Source organism: Dipteris shenzhenensis, chromosome 12 (assembly GCF_047967505.1).
Source record: "Dipteris shenzhenensis isolate YYH24624 ecotype China chromosome 12, Dip_SZ_1.0, whole genome shotgun sequence".
Classification (NCBI taxonomy): Eukaryota; Viridiplantae; Streptophyta; class Polypodiopsida; order Gleicheniales; family Dipteridaceae; genus Dipteris; species Dipteris shenzhenensis.
This window is the reverse complement of record NC_141607.1, coordinates 32,390,028-32,410,251: the sequence shown is the minus strand read 5'-3', so window position 1 is coordinate 32,410,251 and position 20,224 is coordinate 32,390,028. Positions and strand designations below refer to the sequence as shown.

Sequence of the window (20,224 nt, the reverse complement as noted above, 5' to 3'; positions counted from 1 at the left end):
AGGTATGACTACACAAATTACACTTGGGTCTATGGCTTGAAGAAAAAAGATGTGTTTATGCATTTCAAACACTTTGTGGCCAAGGTTGAAAATGAGACAATACTCAAGGTGTAGACACTACACACTGACAGAGGGGGGGACTATATGTCTCATGAATTTGAGGCATTTTTGAAGGAGAAAGGCATCACACATCAGCTTATAGTGAGGCTTTCATGGAGATGGATAGATGCATGCTCACTAGCAAGAAGTTGCCTCATAGATTCCGGCTCTAAGGGCTCGTGTGTGCCAATTATGTTTTGAATCGGGCTCCCACAAAGGCCTTGAAGACAATCACTCCCTATGAGGCTTGGCATAGGAGAAAGCCTTCAGTGGATCATTTTCGTGTCTTTGGATGTGTTGCATATACCCACGTGCCTGTGGAGTTTCGACATAAGTTGTTAGATAAGGCACTGAAGTGTATTTTTGTTGGGTATAGTGCAAAGAGCAAAGGCTATCGTCTCTACAATCCTGCCACTTGTAAGATTTTTGTGAGTAGAGATGTAATCTTTTCAGAGAATTCCGCCCATACACATGCTGAATTCTCTATTCCAGCTTCTTCAGATGATGTTTTTGAGGGGTTACTTCCCATTGCCTTGGGTTCCCCAGCTGATCCTCATGCTGAAAATCAGCATTTACAGCAGCCTCCTATTGTTCCACATGCCCCGATTCAGCCACCTGCTGATTTTGTTCCTCCACAGGCAGTGGATGAAGTTGTCAGGCAAGAGATTCAAGACATACATGTAGGAAAAACAGTTCCAAATAGGCTGCTACAAACTCTCAGGGATAGTAGACTTAAGACACCTTTGCCTGGTAGGACTCGTATGCAACAAGGCACGAAGGGGGGGCTCTTTCCGTTGAATCAGCTTATGCAGGTACTCTTCTTGATGAGGAAGAACTTGATACTTTTGAAGAAGCCAAGAATAATGATCACTGGATGAATGCCATGCACAATTAATTGCAGTCCATTGAGGAAAATCAAACTTGGGATGTTATGGATTTGTCACCAGGAAAACATGCCATAGGTACCAAATGGATTTTCAAAGTGAAAAGGAAGCCAGATGGGGCCATTGATCGGTACAAGGCACGGCTAGTTGCCAAAGGATATGCTCAGAAAAAGGGCATAGATTATGAGGAGACTCTCTCCTACATCCCGGATGACAACTATCAGGTCAATTATTGCAATGGCTGCAACTTTTGTTTGGAATGTTCATCAGTTGGACATAAAAACAACTTTCCTTAATGGGGTGCAGGAAGAGGTTTATGTCAAACAACCTCCTGGCTTTGAACTTTTGGGTAATGCACATCAAGTTTGCAAGCTGAATAAAGCTTTATATGGGCTGAAACAAGCCCCACGTGCATGGTATGCTAAGATTGATACCTTCCTGGCCAGCAAGGGGCTGCATAATATTCCAACTGAGAGCACCGTCTACATCAAGAAGGAAGGGGGGGATATTTTAGTCATCATTCTTTATGTAGATGACATGCTGCTCACAAGGTCAAATGAATAAATAATTGCAGATTTCAAGGCTGAATTTGACATGACAGATTTGGGCATGTCCCATTTTTATTTGGGGATCTAGTTCATACAAGACAAGCGTGACATTGTTATGTCTCAATCCAAGTATGTGCAAAAGCTCTTGGATAGATTCAACATGCAAGATTGTAAGCCTACAGCCACTCCCATGGAGCTAGGGCTGAAGCTTACTATGTATGATTGAGGTGAATCAATGGATGCCACACTTTACAGCCAGGCTGTTGGATGCCTAATTTATATGTGCAATACATGGCTTGATATTGAGTATGTAGTATCTCATGTGAGTAGGTATATGCACAGCCCAAAGACAACACATTGCAGGCTATAAAACACATCTTTCGTTATTTGCAAGACACAGTCTTATGGCTTGATGTTTCCCAGGTGGGGTGACTTGCAGATGCATGCTTACAGTGACTCAGATTGGGTTGGAGACTACGACACTAGGCAATCCACAAATGGTAATTATTTCTTTTTGGGCAAAGCTTGCATTCTTGGCTGAGCAAGAAACAATCTACTGTGGCTATCTCCTCATGTGAAGCTGAGTACAGGGCAGCTTTCACAGTTGCAGTTGAACGTGTTTGGCTGCGTCGTTTGTTTGCTGATCTTCATCTCTCATTGGAGGGTCCTTCTCGATTCTCACTAATAGTCAGAGTGAATTGCAGTGGCAAAAAATCCCGTGTTTCATGCTCGCAGAAAGCACATTTAGATTCATTATCATTATGTCAGAGAGAAGTTGCATGCAGGGGGAGATCAATATGATCTATGTGTCAACACAGGACAATGTTGCAGACATCTTCACCAAAGCACTTCCATGTGAGAAGTTTGAGGCATTTTGCAGTGCCCTGAACTTATCTTCTTTTGGTGATTAATCACTTCCTTGTACATCATCACATTGGCACTGCAGGGGGGTGTTAGAATTATTGCCATATTCTAGGCAGTGACCAATGTCATCCATAAGTGAGTTAGGGGTCCTTTTCCCTCACTAAAGGTTTCCTCCCCTAACCACAGTTAGTGGGTTAGTGTGGTTTTGTCACTTAGACAAAACCACCTCCACTCTTGTATGTTTTTTAATCTCTTCTATTGCACACTACGTTTGCACTTTAGCTCTCTTGCTTCCATCTGCTTGTCTGTGCATTTTCTCACATTTCCCTCATCTCTTTTTTTCTCTCCTTTGTTCTTTTGCTCATTGTATTAAAATTTGAATTTGTAAGAGTTGATATATTCATTCTAGTCTTATGAAGATATAAGCATTGCCTTGGAAAAGAGCAGCTTGCGAGTAAGTATTTATTGTTGATGTTTCTTTCGTCTAAGTCAATGTATGGTTTGTAGGTGTTGCCAAATTTTTAAGGCTTCAAATTGTATATAGTTTTCAAATAGTTTAATGCTTTTCTTATTGATTGAAATTTTGTGAATGTTCTTATACAGGGACTTTGGTGAGCTAGAGAAGCGTTTCTGGTTACCTGTAGTAAAGGCTCTTCAACCTATAGCTCATTTGGCCCTAGAGAGTCAGGTTACAACCTCATTTTAAAATAAGTTTGCGATGGTGTGACCTCACTTGTATTGTTGGGAAAACTTTTTGATATAATTTGAGTCTGCCTTTGCCTGTGGAAAGATAATGCTGATTGCTTGGCAACTACATCTTTTGATGATTTTTCTTCCCAATGTAGTCTCAAGGGTGCTTGCCATCTTATTGAGCCTAAATGTTGTTAAGGAGCTAGGACTTCATACAAAATGTAAAATTTTATTTTTGAGAGAGAGAGAGAGAGAAAGAAAGATTTAAAAGCCTATAAGACCACACCCCTCATGGGGGGAAATGGGTGTCGATAGCTCTCCTCCTCGAAACTATCGATGATGAGATGAGATGAAAATTAGAAGCAACATCAACATGAACAAGATGAAGCTCCGATTATTGGAGGAGCTCCCGTCATGTCTCATTAGTCATGAGTGGTACGTGAACCCGACTATGGTCCCATGGGATCTTGGTGTCTATGGAACATCTCCGAAAACTATTGCTGATGTCCTTGGCTTCTTTTCATGGGAAGTACATGTTTATTATTGACATGTTTACGGTCAAAGGGCTAGGTGCACATTACACAGTGTAATGTGCCTAGGGCGAATGGATTTTATATGTATCCCAAGTTGGGGTAAAAGAGTGCATCAATTGAGGGCCCTAATAAGGTGACATGTGGCATCTAGATTCATCTAGGGAGGTTGGGGCTCTACATGAATAAAACATGAAATGGAAATGCTTTTGATCTAGATGTATGTTTTGACGCAGAGATTGGCTGGGAGGATAATCATGTTGCCATCACCCGTTATGCCTTGAGCTGAATATTCAAATTTGTTTGTTTTGCATGTTATACTAATCCACTTTGTCCTCATATCAGCTGACTCCTCCCCACTTTGACCTGGTGCTAACTCGAACGTGTAAAAGCTGGTGGGACGAGACCTGCAACTTTCAAATGGCAATCTTCAATGCATGTTAGATCGTCAATCCTGTAGGTACTGGGGTCCAATAATCACTCCATCCTTGGATACTCTTAGGAAGTGATCATGATAGAATTGGATTTTGATAGGGAACTCCTAGTCCCCACCTAAATTTTTGACGAATGGAATTGAAGTACATCCAACCATATGATACGGTTGATCTCATCTTGTGGGATCTGAGAGGGCGGGGCACCCAAAGTGTACCAGAAAGACGGGAGCCGATCCATTTGAATACCTTGATTGGAAAACCATCTAGATATATGTGCATACCAGGCCGTGCTAACTCCTCTATTGGCTAGTTGTAGGAAGACTCTAGTGTCAACCTTGGTAGTCTGTAGCTGGCAAGGCCCAAGTCCTATTTGAAAAATGGCATTGATCTGGAGTGGTGTAATGGCAAACTCTACCTATACTATTTGATGAGGGATTGAGGGTTTACTATGAATCATCCGAGACCCCATAATCACATGTAGCCTCTCAAATCGCCTCCACCTAATTGTTGAGAGATCAGTCCCCAAAAGGATATGCACACATGGTTGTCGGCCGTGCCAGGGTATCAAACAACCATCCCTTCGTCGAGGGATTCGGTAAATGTGCTTGAAGTCACTGTCGCTCTAGTCAACCTCTTGTAAGCCATGTCGTGGCTGCATGAATCATTGTGAATAGTGGTCTTGTGAAAACTGCCCCTATGTAATTTTAGGATTGTACGATCTCCACCCGCTCCCCTTGGTAAGTGACGATGCAATACTACTCACGAGGTGTTGAAAATCATAACCTTGGTCTTACCAAGGATATGAGGATGATATCATTTGTGTACAAAAAAATCTGTGTCGTCAGGTTGGCAAGTAGTGACCCCTCACCTCCAAGGCGATGATGAAGGTCGTGATCTCATCAATGTAGATCCCAAAAAGTGTTGGCGAGGGGGGGCATCCATGCTGCACTGAGATTGTGTTTTAAAAGCATTGTAGACTGTCTAGGATCTCCCTCGATGATGGCTTGTACAATGAAGATGTAGAAAACAGGTAGGGGCAGATTTAGAGAAAGGGATGGAGCCAGTGCAAGGGAGAGAGAGGAAGGGGGAAAGGGAATGGGGTAGGAGAAATAAGAAAAGAAATAAAGTTCATTTACATCTACAAAAGACCCAAGTGTTTATGAGACTACAAAGAAACCAGATACAATGAAACCTAAGGATGTGGCCACTAAAATGGGCACCTCTACCCAAGGCTGATGCATGTGACGAGAAATAAGAATAGTACATCATGCTCTCGCTGTGAGAGAAACCCACAAAGGGCGAGCAACCACCAAGGAGAATCCCTTGGTCGTCTATCAATTGTTCACCCGTCCTTGAGTGGTTGGATCTGTGTCTGCTGTTTGTGGGTGATACATGAGGTAGATGCAGCAACAATAGTCCGAGAGTCTCTTCAACTGTATGGTTAAGCTCGAGGATGATCGTGAGCTGCTGGCCACCAGAGAACGCGAGAGGAGTGTGATCGGGAGGCTCAGAAGCCAAGGAGCTCCGTATACCTGAAGCTTAGGAGGCTAGGGAGCTTAGAGAGCATACTGCTTGGTAGGAGAAGGAAGAACGAGAGCGTAATGCTGGGGAAGGGAAGGAAGAACGGAATGGGCAACTCTTCATTTCTCTACTCCGGCGACATAGAAGGCAGAGCAGAGTCCACCCGTGCGTCAAAAATTCTTTTCCTGGGAAGCTCAACTTCATGTTGGAGAAAACGAGAGCAAGAGAGGGCTTGAACAAAGAGAGAGCAGCCAAACGTTGTATTGAAAGAGATAAGAAAACATCATTCAAGACTTAGGTTTTGTCTAAGTGACAAAACCTTATCCTAACCACTAACTGTAGTTAGGGGTCCTAACTGTGGCTAAGGGGAAAAACCTCTAATGAGGGAAGAGTACTCCTAACCCACTTATTGGTCATACATTGGTCACTGCCATGAATTATGTTTATAATTCCATCACCCCCCTGCAGTGCCAATGTGATGATGTACAAGGAAATGATCAATCACCAAAAGGAGATAAGTTCAGGTCATTGCGAAATGCCTCAAACTTCTCACGTGGAAGTGCTTTGGTGAAGATTTTTGCAACATTGTCATGTGTGGAGACATAGATCATACTAATCTCCACTGCATGCAACTTCTCTCTAACATAGTGATAGTGAACCTCAATGTGCTTTTTGCGAGCATGAAACATAGGATTCTTGGCCACTGCTATAGCCCTCTCAGTGAGAATAGGAGAAGGATCATCCAATGAGAGATGAAGATCAACAAATAAATGGCGCAGCCTAACACACTCAACTGTTGCGGTGAAAGCTGCCCTCTACTCAGCTTCACATGAGGAGATAGCCACAGTAGCTTGTTTCTTGCTCAACCAAGAAATGCAAGCATGTCCCAAAAAGAAACAATTGCCACTTGTGGACCGCATAGTATCTTAGTCTCCAGCCCAATCCGAGTCACTGTAAGCATGCATCTGCAAGTCACCCCCCTTGGGAAACATCAAGCCATAAGACTTTGTGCCTTGCAAGTGACGGAAGATGCGTTTTACAGCCTGCCAATGTGCTGTGCATATATCTGCTCAATTATTGGGCCGTGTATTGCACAAATAAATGAGGCATCCTACAGCCTGGCTGTAGAGTGTGGCATCTACTGATTCACTTGCATCATACATAGTAAGCTTCAGCCCTGGCTCCATGGGAGTGGTTGTAGGCTTGCAATTTTGCATGTTGAACCGATCCAAGAGCTTTTGCACGTACTTGGATTGAGACATAATGATGCCACGTCTCTCTTGTATAAACTGGATCCTCAAATAAAAATGGACATGCCCAAATCTGACATTTCAAATGTAGCTTTTAATTCAGCTTTAAAATCTGCAATTTTTTCTTCATGTGACCCTATGAGCAGCATGTCACCTACATAAAGAATGATCACTAAAATATACCCCAATCCTTCTTGATGTAGAGGGTAATTTCAATTGGATTGTTATGAAGCCCCTTGCTAGTCAGAAAGGCATCAATTTTGGAGTGCCATACACGTGGGGCTTGTTTTAGCCCGTACAAAGCTCTATTCAGCTTGCAAACTTTATGTGCATTACCCGAAATTTCAAAGCCAGGAGGTTGCTTGACATAAACCTCTTCCAACAAGTCTCCATTGAGAAAAGTTGTTTTTATGTCCAACTGATGAACATTTCAATCCTCATCTTTTCCTTAGCTGCAACTTTTCTAAATCTCTTTGGGACAAAGTGAGTAGTCACATAGCCTTGGTTCCTTTTAACTATGCTTATATGTGCAGCCATAGCAATAACTGATCTGATAGTGGTCATCCTGGAAGTAGGAGCAAATGTCTCCTCATAATCGATGTCCTTCTTTTGACCCTTCTTCTGAGCATAGCCTTTTGCAACCAGCCGTGCCTTGTACCTGCTAATGGACCCATCTGACTTTCTTTTTACTTTGAAAACCCATATGGTACCTATGGCATTCTTTCCTGGTGGCAAATCCACAAGATTCCAGGTTTGATTTTGCTCAATAGACTGCAACTCATCTTGCATGGCATGCATTCAATGCACATTGTCTTTGGCTTCTTCAAAAGTATCATGCTCTTCCTCATCAAAAAGAGTACCTGCATAAGCTGATTCAACAGAAAGAGCCCCCCCTTCGTGCCTTACTGCACCACGAGTTCTGCCAGGCAAAGGAGCATCAAGACTACTCTCTCTGAGAGTTTGGAGCAGCCAATTTGGAACAGTTTTGGCTGCGTGTATTTTTGTAATCTCTTGCCTGACAGCATCTTCTATTGCCTGTGGAGGAACTAAATTAGCGCTGAATCGGGGCATGTGGAGCAGGAGGAGCTTGCTGTAAATGCTGATTTTCAGCAGGGATTATAGATGCGGAACCCAAAGCAATGGGTGGTAATTCCTCAAGAACATCATTTGATGTGGAAGAAGCTGGCACATTAAATTCAGCTTGTGTATGTGCTGAATTTTCTGAAAAGATTACTTCTCTGCTGACAAAAATCTTGCGTGTTTCAGGATTGTAGAGACGGTAACCTTTGCTCTTTGCACTATACCCAACAAATATGGATTTAAGTGCCTTGTCTGACAGCTTATGTCAAAACTCAAGAGGCTCATGGGCATATGCAACACATCCAAAGACACGAAAATGTTCCACTGAAGTCTTTCTCCAATGCCAAACTTCATAAGGAGTCTTTGTCTTTAAAGCCTTAGTGGGAGCCCGATTCAAGACACAGTTGGCACACACGAGACTCTCAAGCCAAAACCGGCGAGGCAACTTTTTGCTTGTGAGCATGCATCTATCCATCTCCATAAGAGTTCTATTCTTCCGCTCAGCATTGCCATTTTGCTGAGGGGTGAGCCTCACTGTAAGCTGATGTGTGATGCCTTTCTCTTTCAAATCAGCCTCAAATTCATGAGACATACCTCCCTCCTCTATCTGTGAGTAGAATCTGCACCTTGAGTCCTGTTTCATTCTCAAGCTTTGCCACAAATTGTCGAAAATGCTTTAACACATCTGATTTTTTCTTTAAACCATAGATCCAAGTGTAGTTTGAGTAGTCATCAATAAATGTGACATAATATAGATAACCACCCAATGCAGGAGTCCTCATAAGACCACAGACATAACTGTGAATGAGCTGAACAGCTCTTATTGCACCATCCTTTTTGAAGGGAAACTTGTGCATCTTCTCAAGTATGGACCCTTCACAGGCATGAGGGGGAGGTGACTCCAAGGGAGGCAAAGTATCAACCATAGCATGTTTTTGAAGTGTCATCGAATTGCCATAACTCATATGCCCATATGTAGCATGCAATAACTTTGCATTCTGCATATCAACACTGGGAGTAGAAATTGCAAGTGCATGATCTGGTCTTTTCTCAAAAACGGAATAACGTGCCATATAGTCTCAAGGCATAATCATCTTCTTTGTCTCGAACTGAACACTTGTCATCTTCAAAGACAACCTGAAATCTTCTTTTATTGAGAGAGGACACTGAAAGCAAATTTTTATTGATTCCAGGCACATAAAGCACATTATGGATTCTGAAATTTGTGCCATCTGTGGCTGTAAGCACAATCTCACCAATGCCACGAATTGAATAAGAAGAATCATTTGCACAAGACACCCTTTTTCCAGCAGGTGATGGATGCAGAGAATCAAACAAACACTTCCTGGAAATGATATGTTTGGTGGCACCACTATCAAAATACCAATTATTCAATGTCTCATTGACATTGAAAGTGCATGCATCCTTAGAAGGGTCATAACTGCAAGTCAAAAAAGCATAAGAGTCATCCTCAGATGTGGTTGTAGTATCCGGAGCAGCCACCTGAAAATCAGAAATGCAAGTAAAAAAGGCATAGTCTTCTTCCACTAAGTTGGCTGAAGCATCACCACCATCATGTGCATGAGGAGCTGAATCTGTGACAGCCATGCTTGAATCCTTTTTCTTTTCCTTGGCAATTCTTTTTTCCTGTGTGGGAGGCACAACTGCAGCAGCCACATCAGATAGCACTTGTCCTGTACCCTAAGCTTGTCCTCTACCCCTTCCTCCACCTTGTTGAGGAGTGGTGGCAGGCGCAACCATATTCTCTGGCCTTGTCTCATCCCTAGTGACATAATCCCACAAATGTTTGCCAACTAAAAGATTGTGTACCATAAAACTCCGTAAAGAGTAATTGGTACCATCCAACTTATCCTCTTGTGTGAGGACGCCAAACACGTAATTGGGATTGTTTTGAGCCATAACTGCCAAAGAAAACAAAATGCAGCAAATGTGACAAGAAATATTCCATTCTGGGATTTATAGGTGCACAACACAAATCCCTTCTAGCATATAGATGCAAGCTGTCCACTGCTCAAAAATTAGCCAATCAAAGGCTCAAAATGCAACAGCCCAAAAGCATAAGCCCAACTGAAATTCTGCCAAATTAGGCTGCAAAACACCTGCAAAGTGTCCAAAAGCCCCAAATCTTGTAAAATTGTTGTCCAAGACCAAAAGCCCCAATTTGCAGAGTGAAATTGGGCTGAAATTGGGGCAAATACAGGAGAAGCCCCAAACTTTTCAAAATGCCCAGTGCTCAAATCTGCCTCCAAAAATTGCTTGAATACAAGCTAGAAATGGCTAAATCCCAAATGCACCTGCTTACTTCAAAATCTGCAAAAGGACCCAGCAGATATAACGTGCATGGAACTGCTGGCATAGATGTACATAACATCTGACACAGGTGTACGGAATGACTGACGCTACGGGACTGTTGGCACATGTGTACGGAAATCGGAATCAGTTGTATGGACAAGTACCACGATTGTATGGCAGAGTACAGCAAACTTGTACGGGCAGGTATGGACTGTGCAGGTACGGATGTACACATGGGTTGACGGAACTGTATGGCATTGGATCTGCAGGTGCGTACGGGGCGGGAATAGTTGTAGGGCGGTACAGTTGCAGGTGTACCTGTTGCGGGTAAATACGGCGTACGGTGGTACGGCCTGACAATAGTACAGATAGGTAGGTACGGAAGTTGCTGTACGATGGTACGGTGGGTTGGCTGTACGGAAGAGGAGCAGGCTGGCTCTGATATCAAATGTTGGAGAAAACAAGAGCAAGAGAGGGCTTGAATGAAGAGAGAGCAGCCAAACGTTGTATTTAAAGAGACAAGGAAACAACATACAAGACTAATGTTTTGTCTAAGTGACAAAACCTTATCCTAACTACTAACTGTACTTAGGGGTCCTAACTGTGGTTAGGGGGAAAAACCTCTAATGAGGGAAAAGTGCCCCTAACCCACTTATTGGTCATACATTGGTCATTGCCATGAATTATGGCGATAATTCCAACACTTCACTCAGTACGACGGTAAGTAAGAACCTTTAGTATTGACTCGTGCTCAACTCACTTTGAAAGTTATTTTCAGTTGTGCCCACGAACAACGACAAGCGGTGTATCCTAGCATCAATGCAGCTCACAGGCAAGGTGGGCACCTTGTGGCTCAAGTGGCAGAAGGACCACTATGATGGAGTCACTATGATGCAGAAGAGGAGGCACCTTTTTATAGGTCAACGGAGCTCGTGAAATATATTTGATCACGATTCTTGCCATCTTAGTACTTGGACAGGCTTCAGAGTTAGTTCTATGAGCTACGCTAGTGGGACACCAAAATGGTGAATCATTATGCCAACAAGTTCACTCAGGTGTTCATATAGTTGCAATTGGAGGAAATTCAAAAGCTGAGCAAGTTTCTCCATGGGTTGCATTGAGACATCCAGTGGTATGCTCGGAGTCAGGATTACGAGTGTGCATATTTCGCCCCCAGATCTCATAGTAGGCTAGTTAGGCACATAGAAAATGCTTCTCTGGCTCAACCACCCCATTGTGCATAATGTACAGATCCTTTGCTCTCTGGGTATACCTGCAGCTCTCCCCGCCTCAATCCTCAGCTGATGGGACGAGACCTGCATCTGTCCAATGGCGATCCTCAGTGCATGTGAGACTCCTCTTTCCTCGAGATATGGGAGTTTGATGATGAATTCCTCCTCCAATACTCTTAGGAAGTGGTCGCGATAGAATTGAATCTTGGTGGGGAACTCTTGATACCCCCCCCCCCTCGTAGTTTGAGATGTATGGAGTGGAGGATATCCAACCGTATGATACGGTTAATCTCGTCTCGTGGGATCGACTTAGGTGCACGTCCATGCTGTACTGAAAGAGGGGAATCTTGTCCATTTGAATACTGTGCCTGGCAAGCCATGTGGATATATGTGCATACCATGTGTGTGCCCCGCTCTCTGCTAGCCATCTGGATGACTCTAAGGCCACCCCTGGTAGTCTCCAGTGGGGTAAGGCCCAAGCTCTGTGGATGAATGCCAATGTCTGAAAGATGGCATCTACCTGGAGAGGTGTCATGGTGAACTTTGACTGTACTATCTCATGTGGGACTGAGGGCTTATTCCAAATCATCGTAGACCCCATGGTCACGTATAGCCGCTCAAATCTCTTCTAGTTTCTCACCAGGAGATCAGTCCCCTAGAAGGGTGCTGCATACATGGCAGTTGGCTGCACTAAAGTGTCAAAAACCTAGCCCTTCGTTAGTAGATCTTGAAAGTGTGCTTGCAAGCACTGTCTCTCTTCTTGGGCCAAAGCACTTTGCCCCCGTGTTAGTCGTGCCCTGGTTGTTTGAGTCATCGTGAAGACGGGCCCTATAAAAACTGCTCCCAAGCATGTGTAGGATTGCACTATCTCCATTGGCTCACCCCGGTAAGTGGAGCTATGTCGGTGAAGCACTGCGCGTGAGGTGTTGAAGATCATAACCTTGGTCTTCCAAGGTTAACTGTCAAGTCTCTCTTTCTCTTCTCTCTCTCTCTCTCTCTCTCTCATAATCCGATGCACCTACAAGGCCACTTGTGATGAAGCTCCGAACAGCCATGGATAGGAAGACCCTCATGAGCACGAGTGTGACCTTGAAAGGAACCCGGATCTACCAAGACGATGACCTCACCCTCCTACATTAGGAACACCATAGGGAAGGTATGGTGCACGTCATGGCGAGAGAAGTAGGGAAATGGGCTGCATACAGAGATGGTAGGGTGATCATCCGAGAGAGAGGAGATCGGGACTGGGGGGAGAAGGAAGAAAAGGAAGAGAAAGAAGAGGGTGAATTATGACAGTGTCGGGCCAAGGGGGCACAAAGTGGACTGATAATTGTAGTGTGGAATTGCAATGGCACACTTTGGTGTGATCCAGGTGGTTTCTCGGAGACATACACTGACAGAGACATGGTCTTCTATACTGAGACACATGAGAGCCCCGAGAGAGGACTGCCCACTGTGATAGGATGTACATGGGAGTCATCTCATAGGAAGGAGACGAGGAGAGACACTGGTGTGCAGGGCTCAGGGGGAGTGGCTAGCCTTTTTAGATCACACATGAGACCTCTCATATCAGTGGCACGGAGAGAGGAGCATGCGTGACACATGTGGATACGAGTCCAGCTACCAGATGCACGACCGATTCTCATAGCAGTGTGTTATTGCCCCTAGATACTTCATCCTAACATGTGAGGTCACCACGGAAGGGCATAGCCCTTATGAGTCAATTCAGGATGATATCACTGAATTCTCTAGGCAGGAATCCTCCGTATGTCATGTCGCCCTGGCTGGTGCGTAGCCGGTGATGGGACATTGGCGTCCGTCAAGGGGTGCCATGCGTCTCGGTCTCCTGGACGAGGCTCGACGCAAGACCAGAGCCACCATGACTCCCGTGGGACGTATCCCGGGTCTAAACAATGACGGGAGGTCCCCCAGAGTGATTTGTGTGTCCCCTCCATGTCTCGTGTGTCGTGCTATGGTTGTCGGGTCGGGGTCTCTGTCACGTCTGCGGCTAGAGATTGGATGATCAATGTCACTCAATGGGAAGAACTCTGTGATCTTGCTCTGAGAGGTGTCTGATGATGTGGCCAAGCCCTGTCGCCTGAGTAAGTACTCTCTGTGTCGGACCCCTCGTGAATGAAGGCCGTGAGGCATCTCTGATCTGGGTAGGCGAGGAATCTGGAAAGGAGCTCGGAGCCGTCTCTGAAGAGACAGTGGTAGCGACCTCGGATCTCGTAGAACATTGGGCACCTGAAAATAAAATGCTCCTCCGACTCAACCTCCTGACAGTCGCATAATATGCAAATGTAATGCTCCCTAGGGATCCCCTTTGCTTTGCCGCTCTCTATGCGGAGGCGGTGTGATGATACCCGAAACTGTCCGATGGAGATCCGTAGTGAGTGGGACATATGAAGCTCAGTGTACCCCGGTGGTGTGATGAGAAAAGAAAGAAAGAAAGATGTATTAACGTTTGCAGGAGGCCTCGCGGGCCTATGAGATGAAGTACAAGCCAAAAACTAACTCATACAAGCCACAGAGGGCTGAAGCAAAGGGTTCACTAAGACCCTTGTTGAAAGCTAAAATGCTAAAATGGTAAACTAGTGAATCAAGTGTCCAAGTATTAGAGCAGCAAAAGCAAAGTAACATAGAAAGTATCAGGTGCTTAGAGCTAGAACTCCTAGTACATGCTCAGGCTCCGTGTATCTAGGTAACCTATTGGGTCTTTGATGAGATGTGAGGAGCTCTCGTATCTGTGTCTGTTGAGTTGTCTCTCGGCGTGGGGGAGGGCGTGGTCTCCTCGATCTCTGGATCCGGTGGGCTACGTCAAGGGTGATACCTTGTCTCTGGCGGTTACCTTTGAGGAGGGCTGAGATAGATACTCGATCGTGCGTGCTGTGGTCCCTCTCCGTGTCGCACGTGGAGTGTGTGTCCCTCGTCTGGCAGCATCGTGGTGGACACTCCCACTACTAATCCATGATTCTCTCATCTCATCAAGTGCCTACCTCTCAAACTCACTGGCAGCTGGCTCAGATGCATAGAAGTCTGTAACAAAAGTTTGTGATCTATCGATCTCGATGACCTATGGCATCAGTCCCTGCTGCTCCCTGGTGTGCCGCATCAATGTGTCTCTCCATCGTCGCATCTCAATCAGATAGAGCCCAACAAAAACGTGATCGTGAAAATGGATTAGCCATGTAAGTAGACCAAAGCCATGTCCCTCCTGAAAGAGGCAGTGATATCGTCCTCGGATCTCATAATAGACTGGGCAGACACAGAGAAAATGCTCCTCCATCTCGATATCCTCCATCTGGCATAGTGTGCAAGTCCTCTGCTCTCTGTGTATGTCTGCAGCTCTCCTTGCCTCAATCCGCAGCAGTTGATGTGATGAGACTCGCAACTGACTGATGGCGATCCTCAGTGCATGTGAGACTCTCCTGTCCTCGATACTGAGGTCTGATGATAAGACCGTGCTCTGGGACCCTCAGGAAGTGGTCATGGTAGAACTAGATCTTGGTGGAGAACTCCTTTCCCCCCCAAGGGCTAGATGTATGGAGCTGGAGGTGGTCCAACCGTATGATACGGTTGATGTCATCTCGTGGGATCATCTTGGCGGGTGGTGCATCTCGACTGTACTGAAAGGGGGAAGTCTGTCCATGTGAATGCCGTGACTACCAAACCACTCGGATATCTGTGCATACCATGCCGTATCAACACTGATCTCTGCTAGTCGCTTGGAGGACTCGGTAATCTCCACTGGGGTAAGGCCCAGACTCTGTGGAGGAACCTAGAGGGGGGTCATGGCGAACTCTGCTTGTATGATCTGAACTGAGGGTTTACTCCGGGGGTCATGGCGAACTCTGCTTGTATGATCTGAACTGAGGGTTTACTCCGAATCATCCTGGATCCCATAGTCACCTGTAGCCTCTCAAATCTCCGCCACTCTGTCACTGAAAATATCACTCCCCTAGAAAGGTGCTGCATACATGGTGGTCGTTCTCACCAGCGTGTCAAAAAGCCAACCTTTGTCGGAGGGTCTTGGAAGTGTGCTTGGAAGCGTCGCCTCTCTAGTCGGGCCAAAGCACCCCGTCCTCGTGTGAGTCGTGTCGTACCCGCATGGATCATTGTGAAACCTGGTTCGGTGAACACTATCCCCAAATATGTGTAAGAGTGCACTATCTCCACATGCTCGTCATGGTATGTGAAGCTTCGGCGATGGGATACTGCTCGCGAGGTATTGAAGATCATAACCTTGGTTTTCCCAAGGTTGACTGCTAAGTCTCTCTCTAGAGAACATCTCCAAAGCCTCTAGATGTTTCTGCAGTTCCTCTGCTGAGGATGATATGAGGATTGTGTCATCAGCGTACAACAATATCTGCACCATCAGGTCAGCCAGAAGCGAATCCTCTCCACCTAGGCGATTGACAAAAGAAGTGATCTCATCGATATAGAGCCCGAAAAGAGTCGGTGATAGGAGGCAATCTTGTTTTACTCCGATAGTGCTCTAAACCCTGTCTAATAGGCCTCCTGGGGCACATACCCTCCCTCTGACAAACTCATACAGGCTCATGACCCACCAAATCATGATCTCTAGGAGTTGCAACTCCTATAACCTCCTGATTAGGCGAGAGCGTGGGATAGTATCAAATGCCTTACGAAAGTCTACGAAGCAAGTGTAAACTTTCTGATGCCTTGACTTCACCTTCTCAATAATAGCCCTTAGGGTGAAAATGTGGTCCAGGGTGGAGTGCTGTCTTCAAAAACCTGCTTGCCCAAGTGCTCGTTGCCTGTGACCCTCTGTGTGGCTGCTGATCTCCCTCTCTAGTACCAACCTATATATCTTAGCCAAAGTGTGGCCATTCATAAGAGTGCGGCAGTTCCTAGTGTCCATGGGATCACCTGCCTTGTGTATCGGTACTATGGTGGTGGTGCTCCAGGTAGGCGAGAATCCGTGGCATACGGCATGGTTGAACAAATGTGCTAGGATCGGGGTCAAGATCTCTTGCACATGCGCAAAATGCTCAGTGCGTAGTCCCTCATGATCTGGTGATCTCCGGTTATGGAGCCAGAGAAGGGCAGCTCGTATATTCTGCGTAGTAAACAAATGGCATGTAGTCGGTCTCGGCATAGGGGACATATCAGGCGGTGCCTGACCTGGGACATCATACAGGGAGCATGCATATGTATGCCAGATTGTTGGATCTGGGGTAGACCCTCAGCCCTGCCACTCTTAATGCGTAGTCTATGTGAAGAGACCCGAAACTGCCCAATAGAGATTGTGAGTGGGGTAAGTGCATTCGCATATATCCTGGTGGGTCAATGAAACCATCCTTTGTGATATGTAAACAATGATCCCTGTAGAAGCTGAGCTTCACTGGAAGCTTGCTCTGTCCCAACCAGGTCCGGAATGTGTGTAGTTGTAAAACATCCTCGTAGATGACCTGGTTGACCTCGTGTGATAGGAGAGGACAGAGCGACGCATCGCTGCTATACTAGAAGGGAGGGAGTCTATCCATGTGGAGCCCCAGTCGCTCAAACATCTCTGTGTGTGTGCATACTAGCATCTCTGGTCACCTACTGCTGATAGTGCCATAGGAGAGGACAATGCTAGCCATGATAATCTGTTGCGCCCAGAAGTGCAGTCCCCGTACCCCTTGACCTGGTATAGGTAGGTGATAACCTGAAATACTGCATCCAGCTGTAGTGGGGATGAACCAAACTCAGCCTAAATGATTTGGTGAGGGACAGACGGCTTACCACGGATCATCTGTGATAGCATGAGAACTTGTAGCCACTCCACACGAGCCCACTCTATATCAGACAGATCTGGCCCCCAACAAGGGCTGCTGTACATACCTGTTGGACGGACCAAGGAGTCAAACAACAATCCCTTGGTCCGCAAATCTTGAAAATGTGAGCGGAAGCACTGCCTCTCTAATCTGGAAACGTATCCCTTGCTCAGGCGGGCTTGCATCGCGGGTCTCATAGTGAAGATAGGTCCAAAGAAGACAACCCCAAAGTATATATATGATGAAACAATCTCAACAGGTGACCCGTCAAACGTGAACTGCTCCCGGTGCATAACGGCTTGAGATGTATTGAAGATCATGACCTTGGTTTTACCAAGGTTGACTCGTCATCTGCATATATAGCAATATCCGGATCAGCGTGCCAGCTAGAGAGCATCCATCTCCCCCTAGTGTCTACATAACTATCTCAAGCTCGTCAATGTAGAGGCCAAACAGGGTGGGTGATAAGGGACACCCTTGTTTGATCCCAATAGTGCTCCTGATCTCATCAGTCCACCTCGACCCTGCGTGAACTCTGCTTGAGATGCTCATAAAGTGCCATGCCGTCCCAAATGATCTCCTGGTCATACCCCAAATCCTGTAGGTGTTGGAGGAGGCGGGCTCTCGGGACCGTATCAAAGGCCTTGCGGAAGTCCACAAAGCTTCCGTGCCCTTGCCTCCTCGATGATACACCTGAGTGTGAGAATGTGATCCACGATCCCATGATCACGTCGGAATCTAGCCTGTCTAGTTGCTGTAAGTCCTCGGCACTCTGCGAATCGACTGACCTCAAAATCAAGTACCGATGTATAAATCTTGGACATGACATGTCCGATCATAATGGTCCTATAGTTCTCCGGGCTCATGGGATCCCCTGCCTTGTGGATGGGTGAGATAGTGTTAACAGTCCAGGTGCATGGAAACCCTAAACAAATAGCTTCATTAAAGAGCTTTGCCAACATCGAGGCTAGGAGATTAATCCCAAATGCAATGAATTCAGTGCAAAGGCCCTCGTGATCTTTCGCTCGGCCATTATGAAGTTTCATTATGGCATCCTTCACTCCCCCCCTCGTGAAGAGTGTGCAGGATGTACGTCGGGGTATATGTGAGAGGTCAGGAATTGGCTAATTTGGGATATCATAGATCGTGCGTGCATAGTTATACCAGATCTGAGTGTTTGTGAGTGGTGAGGGGGACCGCCCCTCTTTCAGGTCTTATGCTACACACCAAAGGCTGTGGAGAGAGAGAAAGAGAGATAGAGAGAGAGAAAGAGAGAGAGAGAGGGAGAGATTTCAAATTTTGTTTCTTTCAGGTCTTATACTACACACCGAAGGCTGTTCGATCTTTTTGGGATCCTCAATTACGAAAACACGTTGTTCAGTCCAAGGATCTGCCATTTTTTGTGAGTTATGGTTGCTAGAGAGACACATTTGAAATCCCTCTGTTTCTACTGTTTGTTTTTTTGGTGTTTTTGAAGTGTAAACTTTTTGTTAGTTGGTGACTTTGATGTTGCTCAAATCATTTACAAAATTTGTATGTTTAAGGTTATGTTGTGTATTAGTGTTATTTAGATATTTTCTTGTATATCTTCTTGTTTTGCGTATTTAGACAAGTGAGTTTGTGGTGCACCATTGATTATGATTGCAGGTCAATGCAAATGAATGGCATTTAGACACGTCTAGTGCAGCTGCTGGTCGGTCAAAACTTCTGCATTTTGCCATGTAATCTTCTGATTGCTGTGTAGTGTCTTGACAAAATAAGTCCTATGCCTTCAAATAAGAGGGAATGTAAGAAAGATTGTTGAGGAGAAGTCTACCTTAATACATCATTTAGAAGGAAACATATGAGAATATCTGAGTTGTTAATTGTTTCTTGTCATATTCAAAGAACGTAAGCTATTTTTAGTCATGGACTTGTTACTGAAAAAATATCTAATTGTGGGAAGCTTATTTTTATGCATCTCTTTTACATGTTCAAAAGACTGCTCTTGAATGTTTTCATCCTCTGCAAGAAGCCGGGGTTGTATGGTGATGGTTTGAAGGCATTCTTCTCTTGAGCCTGAATTGTTTGATACTGCATAATATTCAAAGAGCGTCAGGATTATGCTTTGAGACCAAGCCTTTATGCCTCATTACATAAATACATGCCAATTTACTTTCCATATGGGACATACGTTACATGAAATGGATGCTCAAGTATGTGTGGGTGTGTGGATTTGTATGTGTGAGAGCATACTTTTATATTATGGTCTACACCCACTGTTAGGCGCTGATGACGTCAGTGGGGATGTCATAGTAGCTAGTCCCTGCTATGCGTGATGGAGTTTATGGTTTTCAATCTTATGAGTGACTATCGTGAGATTGAAACTGCACTATGTTGTGTTTTTAGAGGATGAGTTTAAGAATGTTCCTGGATTCATCTAGGTATATACGTTACATGAAACACGAGAGAAGAAGGAATATGCTAGCTAAGGACTAGTAAATGGAGCTGAGCCGCACCACCTTCAAAAACCTAGGATGTAGCCCTTCCTACATTTTGACTTGACAGCATGGAGGACTAGAACAAATGCAATTTTCATAAAATTGCATGGGAAAACTACAAGGAGGAACAATGGAATGCATGATAACACATGTAAAGGTTGCAAATGCAATCATCATAAAATTGCATGCCGGGAAAACTACAAGGAGGCAAGAATGGAAGGCATGATTGTTAGAAAAGATAAAAGTGGGAGAGGTTGCTTGCTTAGGACAATGCTCCCCTTCACCACTGAAAGCTTAAAAACACACAGAGAACGAGCCCAGGAATTCACACAGTGGTAAACTCAAATCCAACTTCACTTCTGTGGTGTGTACTGTGTAGATGTGCAGATAGTAAATGGACAATGCACAAGAGAGGGTGTCGAACCAGCAAAACATATTTCCGTCCAGTGTGGATTAAATTATTTACAAAAGAGATGTTTAGTGTGCCATACTCTTTCGGCTGAGTGCTGACTAGAT

The 20,224-nt window shown here is 45.1% G+C and overlaps 1 protein-coding gene across 1 annotated transcript in view; it reads left to right on the top strand.

Annotated features, from left to right (window-relative positions):
* The window catches only part of LOC147896100 (GPI transamidase component PIG-S-like protein), a 120,832-nt gene that overhangs the window by 31,113 nt on the left and 69,495 nt on the right, over positions 1-20,224 (top strand). The window contains exons 3-5 of the mRNA XM_087382838.1: positions 2,999-3,083; positions 18,541-18,630; positions 18,876-18,949. Coding sequence (XP_087238964.1) covers positions 2,999-3,083; positions 18,541-18,630; positions 18,876-18,949 — 249 coding nt within the window. The remainder of the gene's footprint in view (positions 1-2,998; positions 3,084-18,540; positions 18,631-18,875; positions 18,950-20,224) is intronic.